General features: G+C 34.6%; 1 protein-coding gene across 1 annotated transcript in view; it reads right to left on the reverse strand.

Annotated features, from left to right (window-relative positions):
* The window catches only part of ITGA1 (integrin subunit alpha 1), a 2,125,719-nt gene that overhangs the window by 70,688 nt on the left and 2,041,538 nt on the right, over positions 1–13,493 (reverse strand). The window contains exon 27 of the mRNA XM_044077325.1: positions 10,386–10,490. Coding sequence (XP_043933260.1) covers positions 10,386–10,490 — 105 coding nt within the window. The remainder of the gene's footprint in view (positions 1–10,385; positions 10,491–13,493) is intronic.

Genomic DNA, 13,493 nt, shown 5'->3' on the forward strand with positions numbered 1-13,493 from the left:
ATTTACATTTATACACAAACACTAGTTACATTTCTGTGTATATCTATATACAAACAGAAGTTACATTTATACATATACATTCTAAGATTTTTCAGAGGTGGAATTTACTAAAGAGAATGCACACATGCAACTTAATGGATTGTACAGGCAGCAGTTATGTATAAAAAATATTTTGTCATCTCAGCAACAGGTTGAGAATATTATGTTTAAGGAGAGTATTTGGATAGTATTGTATGGTGAAAAGGTTTTAATCCTGTGATGAGCATGTACAGGACCAGGATTGGTTAAGATGTTGTTTAAGCAGTGGTTTAAAACTACTGAGCTTCTTGGAGTTTTATTTGCATGGGGATACTATTCTAGAGTTTAGCAGTGGATTGGGAGTACAGCAAGTCTCCTGCAGCATTATCTGACTTATTTGTTGTAAGTAATAAGAATTTGTTACTAGAACAGAGGTCCCTTGCTGGACAGTAGGGTAGTAATAAGCTTTGCAGTGCAGGGCATTTTTCTGGATGAATGAGTTTGTATGCTGTAGTCAGTTGTGAATATGTTAGACAGTTATGCAGTTGAAGCCAGTTTAATTGCTTTAAGCTAAGATAATGGTGGGTCCTAATTTCCCAGATATGGGATGGGGTAGTATCAGGGTAGTGGGTCTTTTTAGTCATTTTACAGACTGCCTCTGTCCATAAGAGACATAGGCAGTACCCCAGGAGTAAATTTACAGTTCCCTATCCATTTATTCAAATTCTTTTTGAAGAGAGTGGGGGATGAGCTTTGTTTTACAAAGATGGGAAGTTTATTCCATAGACAAGGTAGCCTTTGGGATACAAATATTTCTCTCCAGTAAGTTCTGTTAGTCACAAATAAGGTTCAGCGCCATGGAATGTGTACCCTTGTATAATTTTTCTTGCAAATATGTAACATTTTCATCAGTGCAGAGCTGGATCAGAGAATACCTTATAGGTCAAGCATAAGTCACCTCTCAAATGATATGAGACAGAGTAAAGGGATATGGGCCTTTAGTCGGTCTGCATAAGACATGTTACATTAGTTTAATTTTTTTTTGTACTTTTAGACTTTTTTTGATTTATTTTTTATATTTTTACATTTTTTTACATTTTTCACATGAATATTTATGTATTGGCAAGATTAAAGTATGAATTTTTGTCATATTTTTAATGTTTAGTTTACATTGGTTTAGCAGCATATATTTATGGCTTGTGGGATATCTGGGATGCTTGAATTTTAGTGAGTATGTTTCTTTAATGTTTATTTTAAATCTAAGGGGATGTGATATATTCATGGTTCTGAGGAAGTCCTTGTTGTACAGACAAAAATCCTTAAACTATAAACTGTATTAAAGTGAAACTAATTCTGTGTTTTGCAGTCTTCTTGTTTTCTGGTACTGTGAATTTTATTATTTAAGTGCACTGGAGTTGTGGTGCTTTTCTGGATTTTTTGTTTTTTGGTACTTTTTCAATCTTTCCTATCTACCCTTCCTACTCTTTAAAATAAACAACAGGGTGTCCACATAAGGATATCCCTAAATAAAACATTTTGAATCCTTTTATTTTTTTTTAATTTTAATAATAAAAGCCATGCCATCCACTGCTTTCCATAGGTCTTTTAAATGTGACTGCACTTAGCCATGCCTGTCGTAAAATATCCAAATACATACGAAGTAATATGAAGCCTACAGCTATCAAATAGTAATTCATATGTACTTAATGCTTAATTTAAGGTTCTTTACACTTTTACCATAAGCAGGCATAATTTTCAAAATGGATTTGCTTTTCCTTATTCAGTGCAAATAACCTGCACATAGCTTATGTCTACATAAGCATTGTGACAATCTTCAAGGATAACCTCTATGCAGCTGCAAAGTCCCTTACTATGAAAATCATCCTTAATGCTGTGCATATATGCTGGTGTACTTGATGTGTGTCTGAGTGTCTTGTGTAGCAGAAGTGTTATGGAAAGGTTTTCTTCCCAACGTAAGATGCGGGTTGGGGTTGTAGGCATAGGCAGGGTTAGGGATAGCACACATTAGTAAGGTAGTACGGAGGGAGGAGTGGTCTTGCCATTAATTACAAAGAAAAGTTATTCAGGTTTGTATTATTGGATCTGTATTTATTACAAGTCTGCAACCTAGCAAAAAATTTAAACTCCTAGCCAGCTCACTTAACTCATTTGCTGCACAATTATAAAAAAAATGAACTTACTTTATTAATCTGTAGTGATTCTGTATAAAACTATTTTACAAGCTTTGTGTAGATCTATAAACATACATCCCAACAATTTTTCCTCATGGATTCTTATTTTATTTCAAGCAGTTCTAATGTACTTAAACTGTTTTGAACTTGTTGTAATTATTATATACTATACATGCTTGTCTAGCTTACCTACTATCAGTTATGAGTCAAAATCATCTCTTATGGTAAGTGTTCATACAAAATGATAAAATATTATTAACCAGATACTCTCACAGAGTTCATTAAGACTTTTTTCAGGATGTGCCCTGGGAATAAAGCCATAGTCGTCATTTCATTAAATTCCATCTTGCATTGCAGAATTCATGAAATAAATTGTATGAGTACCTCATCTTGTTATTTTATTTTTCTGATTCTCTTCTATGAAAAAAAGTACTGTAATTGTCTCATTTGTAATCCATTGTCACTAAATCTACCACATCAAAAATATATAAGTAAAACTGGGCACGATAAAACATAAAGATGCGAAGGACTTAAATGACACATAAGGCATTAAAAAGAGGTGGCAAGAATATATAGAAGAAGTTCACAAGAAGTACCCCAACATCACTGGTAAATATGATGGTAAGTTTCTCTGATCTAGATCCAGGCATCCTGGAGAGTGAAATTAAATGAATTGTAAAAACCTTGTTAATAATAAGACTGCAGAAAGTGATGAATTGTTTTAAATCCTTCAAAACTATGTTATTACAGTACTGTTTGGAATTTGTTAGCAAATTTGGAAAACACAAAAGTGGCAACTGGACTGGAAATTACAATTTGTATTTAAATCCCAAAGAAGGGCAATGCTAAAAAGTGCAATAATTGCTGAATAAATGCATTTGTTCCATATGCTAGCAAGGAAATGATTAATACCCTGCAAGTTCGACTCCAGCAATTTATAGACCAAGACCTGAAATGTACAAGTGAGTTTTAGAAAAAATAGCAGCATCAAATATCAAATTCTGAACTTACAATGGATAATAAAGAAAGTTACAGATTATCAGAAACACACTTGTTTTTGCTTTATTGACTACTCTGTAGACATTGATTGTATAGCCCCCCCCACCAAAAAAAAATGTAGCAAATTCTTAGAGAAATGGAGATATCAGGTCACCTTGGTTGCCTTCTGAGGAATTTCTTTGCAGATGAAATAAATTAATATAGAATAAACTGTAAGTTCGAGTCAGGGAAAAGAGTATTACAATGCTGTATATTGTGAACGTAGTTATTGAATTTATATTCCAGATATATCATGCAAAATGCCAGATCAGATGACTGAGACTGGAATAAAAATTACAGCAGAAATATTATCACCCTCTGATATGCAGATTATATCATTCTGATGGCTGATAGCAAGGAGCTGAAGAAGCTCAAAAGCTGGTTTTCTGTTTGCCATTACAAAACTTAACTTACATCAGCTAGCCCTATCAAATCTTTGCAAACAGTTGGAGAGGAAGTAAAGTTGTTGGATTATTTTATTTTAATGGGCTCAAAGATCTCTGAAGAGGATGACTTAAGCCAAAAAGTTAAACAACTATTACTTACTGTGAGGAAAGCTATGGCAAATTTGGATAAGATATTTAAGTGCAAAGACATCAACATTGTCAGCAAAATTCCATAAAATCAAAGCTCTGGTTTTCCAAGTAATATGAGAGCTGAAGTACAATTAAGGTTATATATCATAAAAGCAATTCTTCTGAACTGTGGCGTTGGAGAAAACTTTTGAAAATTCTGTGGACTGCAAGATCAAATCAGTCAATATCTAAGGAAATAATTCCAAACTGTTCACTGGACTCAAATACCACACATAATGTGGAGAAAGCAGAGATGCTGTGAATGCATTCATTATTGACTTATTGGCATGTGCTTATCAGGAATGTCTGACTGGGCAGATTGCCCATTTTCAGTGGTGGAAGGGGCGAAAAGTTCCAAGACATATAACAAAGAAATTGCAACAATTAATCAGTTGAAGTTGAAGTGCAGAAGATACATAGTTAAGACAAATAAAAACAATATCAAATAATTTGGTGCAGTTCAAATGCAGAGATTACATATTCTAGATAATGAAGAAATATCTATAGCAGAAAAATAAGGTGAATCAGACTTTTTTGGGAGGAGAAATAGGAAGAAAGCTAATAGGGGAAATTGGGGGTTGTAATGACAAAATAAGTATGATATGGGAGTGAAATTAGGAGTGATGGATTTGGAGAAGGTGATTAGTTAGAAATGGTATAGGGAGTGGTGTGGATAAATGGTTGGGGATAGTATGAACAGACTATCAGTGTACGAGCACTCAGCCATTGGAGAGACAGTAGCTTACATTGCAAAAGTGTTGAAGATAAGTGAGAAATAGTTTGGAGTAATCCTTTTAGTCAGGTTGTTCAGAGCAGTGATTTAACTGTTTGGTATTGTACTTTTGGCAAGGGAAGGAAGATGATGAGTTTCAGATTTTTGTAGCATAACTGACACAAAGAGTGTCACCATTTGAGTTGTTTGATGGTTGTATTATCATAAGGTGTTTTTCTGAAGAGCGTAGGTTATATGAGGGTGCATTCTGCTGAAGTAGTGTTCTGAGGGCTGGACAGATATTTTGGAGATGAAGTATTCTGTGGCTGCTTTTAACTGGTTAAGTTCTAAAAGGTTTTGGAAAGTGAGCCAGTGATTTATTTATTACAGTGCAGTGGCAAGTCTTAAATAGTAAGTTTGTTTCAAATATTGCTATTTTACTATAGGATAGTTTTAATTTTGATAGCTGTTTAGTTTGCAGATTGGTGAAGTTAGAAAAGGCATAGGTTAAGTAAGGGAGAAGATATGCAGAGCAGTAATTTTTCTTATCTTATCAAATAAGAACTTTTTAGCTATGTATAACAGTCTATTTTTGGATGATCTTATTTGGTTATATTTTGGATGTATATGTACAATTACAGGTGTTTATCTATAGTAACTTTGGCTTGTTTAGTGTGATGAACTAATGCTGTAGAAAAATTGTTAAGTGATGTAAGGAAGAGTGGATTTTTCTAATTTGAGAATGTTTTAGGTAAGAATAGCATTAGCTTGTTCAAGTTGAGGACTAAGTTGGAATAGTTTAGGCAGATTTCAACAGCTGTGAATGCTAGCAGTGTGGCTATTTGTAATCCAGAGATGTTTGCAGTTGAGTGGATAGTTGTATGATCATCACTGTATTGAATACAAGAAGAATTATTTAGTGCTGATGGCAAGTCATTGATGAAAATACTGAAAAACAGTGGCTCAAGAATAAATCATTGACAAACACTTACTTGTTTGGGAGAGAAGGTAGAGAAACATTGTTGTTATATAACACTTTGTATTCCTTGAAGGGAGGATTCAAACCACTGAATTGCTTTATTTGAGAGACCATTTTGAGGGATTGTGCTTATTAGTTTAGTATGGAAATTATATTGAAGGCTTTGGGAAACATTACATGTAAAAGAAGAGAAGAGCTATAAAGGTTAAGAGACACAGACTATATTAGTAAAGTAATGAATATGAATTTACAAGAGCTGAAGCTCTGGAGGTCAGACAGGAGTAGTGTGTTAACATACTTAAGGAAACTTCACATACTGGTAAAGGACAGACAAGTAAAGTTCCAGAATCTGATCAGTTCAATTCTGGTAATGTATATATGTAAACGGGTTCAAGATTTTATATATTTCATGCAGAAATTGCAGTTTACCAGTGAACATCAGCGATATGGACTTATGTAACTGACTTATCAGATTACAGGCCAGCTCATTGAACTGAATTAAAGACAGTACTGTATTGCCATAAAACAGTATGGTAAAGATCAGTTAAGTATTATTACTGACTGTTTTATGCAGTAACAGTTCTTAATATTTATCAAAGAAAATTGTAGACAGTGATAAATCCTTGCAGCATTCAGTAGTACTGAAAGAGTTAAATTATATCAGCAAAAAAAACAGCCACATGTAAGGCAGTGGTAGGAAACTACACACTGAAGAAATTCTTTAGTAGACTATGATCTGAGAGTCACAGAGTAAACGTAGAGAAGTCAGTTAAGATTAATTTTATAAAGTTGCAAAAATACAAAAAATGCTGAAAAATTTGTATAGTGTCAGATTACTACTTTACTTTCATTTGAGGTTATGACACAGAAAAACAATGCTACTGAGGTTTCCATTTGATTTAATAATGAAGTTGCAGCCTTTCCATTTCACTGTAGTATATTATTAGTTCACTTACAGACTTCAACAAATTTATTAGTAACATAGGTCTATTTCACTATAGTACATTGTCAGTTTGGTTACAGACTTACAAGTTTATTAATTAGTACCATAGGTTTGTTTCATGTAGAAAATGTAAATAAAGTCAAGACAACAAGCTATCAGTTTATAATTGCTGCAGCTGCAAATTTTATTTTAAAGACCTGATACTGCATTGTGTGTGTTTTTGTGTGTGTGTGTGTGTGTGTTTGTCTGTGTGTCTGTGTGCACTTGCTTGTGTGTGTGTGTGTGTGTGTGTGTGTGTGTGTGTGTGTGTGTGTGTGTGTGCACTTGCATGTGTGTGTGTGTGTGTCTGTGTGTGTGTGTGTCCGTGTGTGTGTGTCTATGTGTGGGTGTGCATGTATGTGCATGCTTTCCAGGTACTGCTGCAGAAAGACACAATGGCAGTTTTGGATTTTTGGGTAATTTCTAGTTCCAGAATGCTTATTACTCAACACAGTCAGGAAGAAACATTACATCTGCCACCCAGACTTGCAGCAGAGATGGAAGGCAGAATTGGAAGACCTAACTGTATGAGTAATCCATGGAAAGACAGACTTTAAGGTGGCTTTTGCAATATCCCAGCAGTGACTTGGAACAATATAAGTAAGGCTTATTTTAATTTTGCAAGTTCTGGGTTGGCCCATACACATTTTACAGAAGGCAGAATGGTCTTTAAATATGAATGAAATGCAGTTAACTTGATTAATTATTCAGTATATATGCTAATTAAATTTATATAAATGTGTTTTAGTTCTCTAAAGAAAAGTCTGTTTCAAGTTATGTTTTCTGACAATTGTATAACAGTACCGCATTTCGGTTAATGCTTTTATCTGTGTTCAGGTAGTACTGGCAGAAAAAAAATATTGCTTTAGTAAGACTGCAGTTCGATTCTAGAATATAACATTCATGTACAGCTATTTCAGACATTCAGTATAAATATGTATTACTTTGGTATAGATTTCAGTCAAGTTTCAGAATATGACATTCATACTCCGTTATTTTAAATGTTCAGTATAGTAGATTTCAGTCAGATTTCAGAATGTAACATTCATATTCAGTTATACATTTCTAATGGCATTACTAGATAGTTTAAAACATGGAATTACATCACACATCACATTATTCAGTCATTAGTTTTAAGAGTAAAGTGACAGAATTGCTTGTGACAGGCTTATTGAGATATGTTAGCTAAAGAAGAAGTAGGAATAGTTATCGAATATACTAAAGGCATGACAGATCAGAATTACTTTGTTACAGAATATAGTGCACATTATTGTACATTAGACAGAAAGTTAAAAATACACTGACAGGGTATGCAAAGGTATAGATGTGAAATGCCAAAATCACAGGTTTTAATAAATGTACTTTTACAATTACAACACTTAGAAATTTAAAGGATATTTGAGACACACATTTCAAATTCAAACATCTATTACAGCATATACAAATTAAAAAGTTAAATGGACAGGATTAGCAACAAATCTAGCTAAAGATTTAAAGAAACAAGCTAATACAGTATATGGTAATTATGCTTCAAGATATGTTTATTATAGGTGTAAAAAGAGAGTTTATAAATGGTTACATAAAATATTTAATACCAGTTATAACACATTAAGGGTTGGGAGGGTGGCCTAATGGTTATGGTGTTTGCCTTACAAACACAAGGTGCAGTGTTTGAGTCTCACAAGGGATAATTGGCTAGGCTTAAAATGGCTCGCAAGTGCAGTTAGCCTAGTATGAACCTATGAACTAATCCTATGAACTAAAAAATTGCCCAGTTATAATTAAGTCATAAAGTTGAGACTTTCAGAACTCTTAATTTTCAAGTGACATCCAGTGATCAAAATTAAAAATCCAAGTCTATTTACTTGATAAGGACAAACTATTTCATAGCTGTTATATTAGTTCTGGTAATCACTGTAGTATCCTTTGCAGATTATATTAATACATTTATAAAGTAATTACAGAAATAAATCCTAGTTCAGTAATTTCAGAGACAATCGTTAACAAAAACAGAGTCCTGATTAGAGGTCTTGGGGGAAATGTAAGATTAAGTTTCACTTAAATGTAGTTTGTTAGATATAAATACAGTATTTTCTTTGTACAGGCCAAGAAATGCAGCCATATTAAAGCAAGCATATATAGAAAAGAATGTTTCAGTACAAATGAATAACCTTCACTCGAGAATATTGATAAGAATAAAATGTACTAACAGAATGTGCACTACATTAAGTACAAACAGGCTCGGAAATCAAGTTTGAAGAGGTTTGTAAAACTTGTAAAAAAATTACAGGGTTTTGGTATTATTTAGGAAGATACTTCAGACACAGAAGAAAGTTAGTTCTGGCTGATACGCAGAAAGTCGCTGCAGTGTAGTCCACAGAGGTTTGGTACAGACACTTGACAGTGAGTGCAGAAGTCAGGTCAAATATCCAGCATTCCAGAATATTAATAATATTATTCAGGAGAAAAAGAAATCTGAGTGTAATGAGTGCAGAAGCTACAGACATTATAATTCAGTCTATTTCAGTTTATCAGCACTGTTATTGGAGACAGTAAGATTTGACATTCTAAGTACAGAATTTATGGACAGTATAATGAGTGCAGAAGCTACAGACATTATAATTCAGTCTTTATCAATTTATCAGCACTGTTATTAGAGACAGTAAGATTTGATTTGGATATTTCTGACATCCACGTCCACTGTACATAATAAAACATTCTTAACTGAACTACAATGTATTCAGACTTTTATTTTGAAGGGTAGAAGAGGATTTGGAACAGTCCTGAGTAATTAAGAGATAAAGACATTCATTAAAAAATTGCAGCTTCATTCCAGTTTCTTCCAATTATTTCCAGTGCATTCCAGTATTCAAAAGTCCTTTCAGTTCTTAAAGTCAGAAAGAGTCAGGCTCAACTTAACAACTAAACAATAGTAATAAAATGTCTTAAGCTGGGTGATTCAGACAGATCTTTTCAGTCAACATAGGAGCATTGCCTGATTAAGTAACTTGCACAGAGTCACAGTAGTCAAATGCAGGCTGAGGGAATCAAAGTACTCACCAGAGTAAGGCTTGATAGCAGTTAACAGCCTTAGTCCTCTGTGCTAACAGTCTGACTAAGTCAACAATTTGATGATACCAAGTTGTGACATATGCAAGGACAGCATAGGGTTGCAATCTTATTTAGCTGTTTTGATTTCTGAAAGAGATACACTGAAATGTATGTTACCATTTCAGCTTATAAATTGTTGCTCTTTGAAGACATTAAGTTGAGGACAGATAAACATGATTAGCATGTCATTATAATGGCTCACTCAATAAAAGAGCTACTCAAATGATGTAGTACCAGCTACTAAAGCAGCATAGAGTTTGTAAAATTCCTAAATGTTCAGGCTTTATCAATAATTCAGTAGAAGGGATAAATGAGTTTGAAAACTTCAGTTACTGTAAATACATTAATAACTGAGAAAAGGGTTATAAGAAAGAAAATATCTAGGATCAAGAAAGCACAATGCATTAACAAGCTAGATGCGGCACTATGTAATCAATAATTTACAGTAGTGATTTTTACACAATGCTTTTGCTGATGTGTAGCGAAGCTTCTCAGTAGCAACAATTACAGGGATGTACAGTGACATATAAAATACAGGAAAGAAACATAAGGAAACCCTAGTAACAAAAATGAAAAGGTGAATGCAGTTAATGCAGTCATCAGATTTTCTGGATTTGCATGGTAGTTTAGACAAGCCCAGAACTTTATAAGAACCGTCAAGTTGTTGTTCCAAGAACTACTGTGTTCAACAAAGTATTTAAAATAGGTATACTGAGGTATACATAACAGTATTATTTTTGTTTAATCAAAATATATATTGTAAATGTACTATACTTACTTTTATAAAAGTAGTATTCCACAAGTGAAATGAAATATTCATTTGTGCTGAGTCAGATGGGTCCACTGTGCATTTAATTGTTTGACAAATATTCTTTGGGCATGCCTGAGAATAAAAGGGAAAGTATTTAATGTGAGCTTCACTGTTATAAACACTTGTATGAACTATAGCACTTGATATGAATGCATGCTCATGAAATGTCTAGTAATGATAAACCGCATATATGACATCAGGAAAATTTCAGGGAGAAAAATGACTGAATGTACTCACATCTCTTCATCTCTTCTGCTTGTAGTTCATCTTCTTTCAGTGCAATACATGTTGCGAATTTGTAAATTAACCATAGTGCAATACTCTAAGGTCCATACTGCAATACTCTAATGTTCACAGTGCAATACTCAAATGCCTCTTTCTGTGCAAGAACCAAGTATCTGTGCAATACTAAAGTCTCATGCAAGTTAAGTGTTTACTGCAAAAAGTGTTAAAATGTGTTTCTAATTATGTGCAGTATTAGTCTGTCTACCTGCATGTCCATGATGTAATAGCTAGGTATTATAAGTGTAAATGTCTGTGAAAATAGTCTGTATGTTGTGTGCACATTGAGCCCAGAGACATGGAATTTCGTTTAGTTTTTGCATTTGTGTGATTTCTGAATGACAATAAAGTTTACTGAAAGGTGAAAAAGGCAGCAGTATCTGTAGAGAAGGTAAAGAGTTTGGGTGGGCCTGGTGAATGACTTTTAAATACCCTCAAAAAAAAAATCTAACAAACCACACATCTGCTCAGGACAGGAAGCCAAGATGTTACCCAAGCTGTTCTAAGCAAAGGGTGTCTTTTTCTACAGACACTGCAGATGTAAAGAGCATATTAATGAACTCCTAAGTCCAGAGAATGAGCCCTTCTCTCAGGATGCAGTGTAAGGCAGTGTCCAAAGCAGCTGATGGAAAGCAATTGGAACTATTTCTGTATATATGGTCACTCACCCAATGAAACATTACCGTGGCAAGTCTGTAGGAATGTATTCTATCTGGCTGAAGATGGCAAGAGTGCTGGGCATTGTTGGGGCACCATAGTTAATGTGCCTTTTCAGAGTTTCATGGTAGATAAGAACAGTACTTCAGGATTCTTAAACTACAGTAGTGATCCCAGTGTTAAAGAAGGATGTGATGTTGTGTTCCATTTTAAGGAAATCATGCTCATTCACCTGCTCGGGAAAGATTATGCCACAAGGGAGACTACAAGGGAGACTTCATCCAGAAGTTCAGTATCTGATTTAGGATGAGCAGTGAAGATTCACCACTTGGCGTGGAACAGTAGATCAACTCTTTTTCCTTGCATAAGTATTAGAGGGGTTGTAGGAGCTTCCTACTACTGTCTACATAGAGAAGGGATATGATCTCAAACCTCAGAAACTCTTGTGGGAGATGCTATAAAAATACTAGAAGAGCAGCTGGTCCCAAAGTCCTAGAGTCGCTGACGCATACTATTAAGTTTCCATATATGAACTGAGAGTTGTGTCTTGTCTTTACTAAGTGGAATCCATTCAAAGCAGGTATGTATAAGATTCAACCAAGGTATTCAAGACTCAGCAAATGCCAGGAAGTACACAGTTTGGGGAAATTATGGCTGCATTTTTTTTGTAAGAGAACACACTTTATTAATCTGAACAGGAGTAACAAACAAGAATCACACACAGCAGAAATATATTTACAAACTATTTAAAAAACTGTCTAATTTACTTCAAGAGTTTGACATATTCTCTACAGCAAAACTATAAAAAAACACTTTGTTTAATACAACTGTTCTTTTTACTGTTACCATTTACTGGGTTACAACCAAGTTGTATTCAAAAGTCCATCTCTAATACATAAACTAGCATGGGTAGGAACTGCACTCAAATGAAAGGGAGTTAATCAACCTACTAATTTAAAATGTATCCTTATTTCGTACCATATAACCCATATCTGCTCAGCAGTTCAATAAGCTTGATAAATCTTCACCATTCCCGGCAACAATCCCCACTTGATGCATATAGCTAAGACTATTACTAAATTTCACAGCAATGGGACCCTAAAACATATCCTCTGAGGAAACTCTTTACATCCAGTTTTTCTTCCTAGACACCCTTTGTGATAAACTTAAGAGAACCGAATAATAATAAGTTTGCTAAATACTTAAAAAAAAAAAAAATCAAAGCTTCCTAAGCTTAATCATAGATATGAGGCAGCTTCACTGATGGAAAAGTGCCACAGTAGGGTGAATGACTGATGTGAAAGACATCCCAAGGAAGGCAGATAAGCACAGCCAAGTCAATCCATGCATTTAATGCTGCATAACTACATCTGACATTTGTCTGGTGCAGGAATGGCAACCTATAGCCATCAGAGAAACGAGTGTCGGGAGCACACCTGTGTGCCAAGCCTGTTTGTTATACAGATGGATAGGAAAGAGAGTAAGTATGAAACCAGAAAAGGGGAAAACAAGAAGCAGAAGGAAACACAAAAAGGTAACCATACGCCATGAAATGTCAGGTAGAGGAAGGGCAGCTGTTTTTGTTTTGTTTTGTCTTGTTTCATTTTTTTTTTTGGTGGGGGGAGCAGAGCTTTTTTCACTGATAGAAAAGAAAGGAATGTTGGGAGGGTTGTGGATGGGATACAAGGAAAATACAAGGTAGGAAAAACAGACAGACATAAAACATAGAGGTAGACACATAAAAGCTGAGGAGGAGAAGTGATGGAAACAGACATACAGAGGGTGGACAAGTGAAGATGGGAGGTTTGGGCAGCAAATAAGGAATTGTGAATGACACAGAAAGGAGGGAAAACAACAGGTTGGAGACAGAGATGGTGCTGGCATGACTGGATATGAGGCCAGCCCAAAGGATGATAAACTCATGCATCAACTGGTTTGCCAGTGTTAGGGCTTGATCAACCTCTGGTGGTCCTATGGACAGGGCCTGCCAGTCAGTCAACTCCATGAAGTCAATTCTGTTTCACCAGTCATTAAAGTGGGCCAATTATGTTTAAATATATCACATATATAATTCATATTCTTAGAGTATGTCAAAATGTCTCGTAAAGGTTTAGCTATTAAACAATTAAATCTATT

The sequence above is a fragment of the Protopterus annectens genome, chromosome 1.part1 (genome assembly GCF_019279795.1).
Source record: "Protopterus annectens isolate FY-2018-M chromosome 1.part1, PAN1.0, whole genome shotgun sequence".
Classification (NCBI taxonomy): Eukaryota; Metazoa; Chordata; order Ceratodontiformes; family Protopteridae; genus Protopterus; species Protopterus annectens.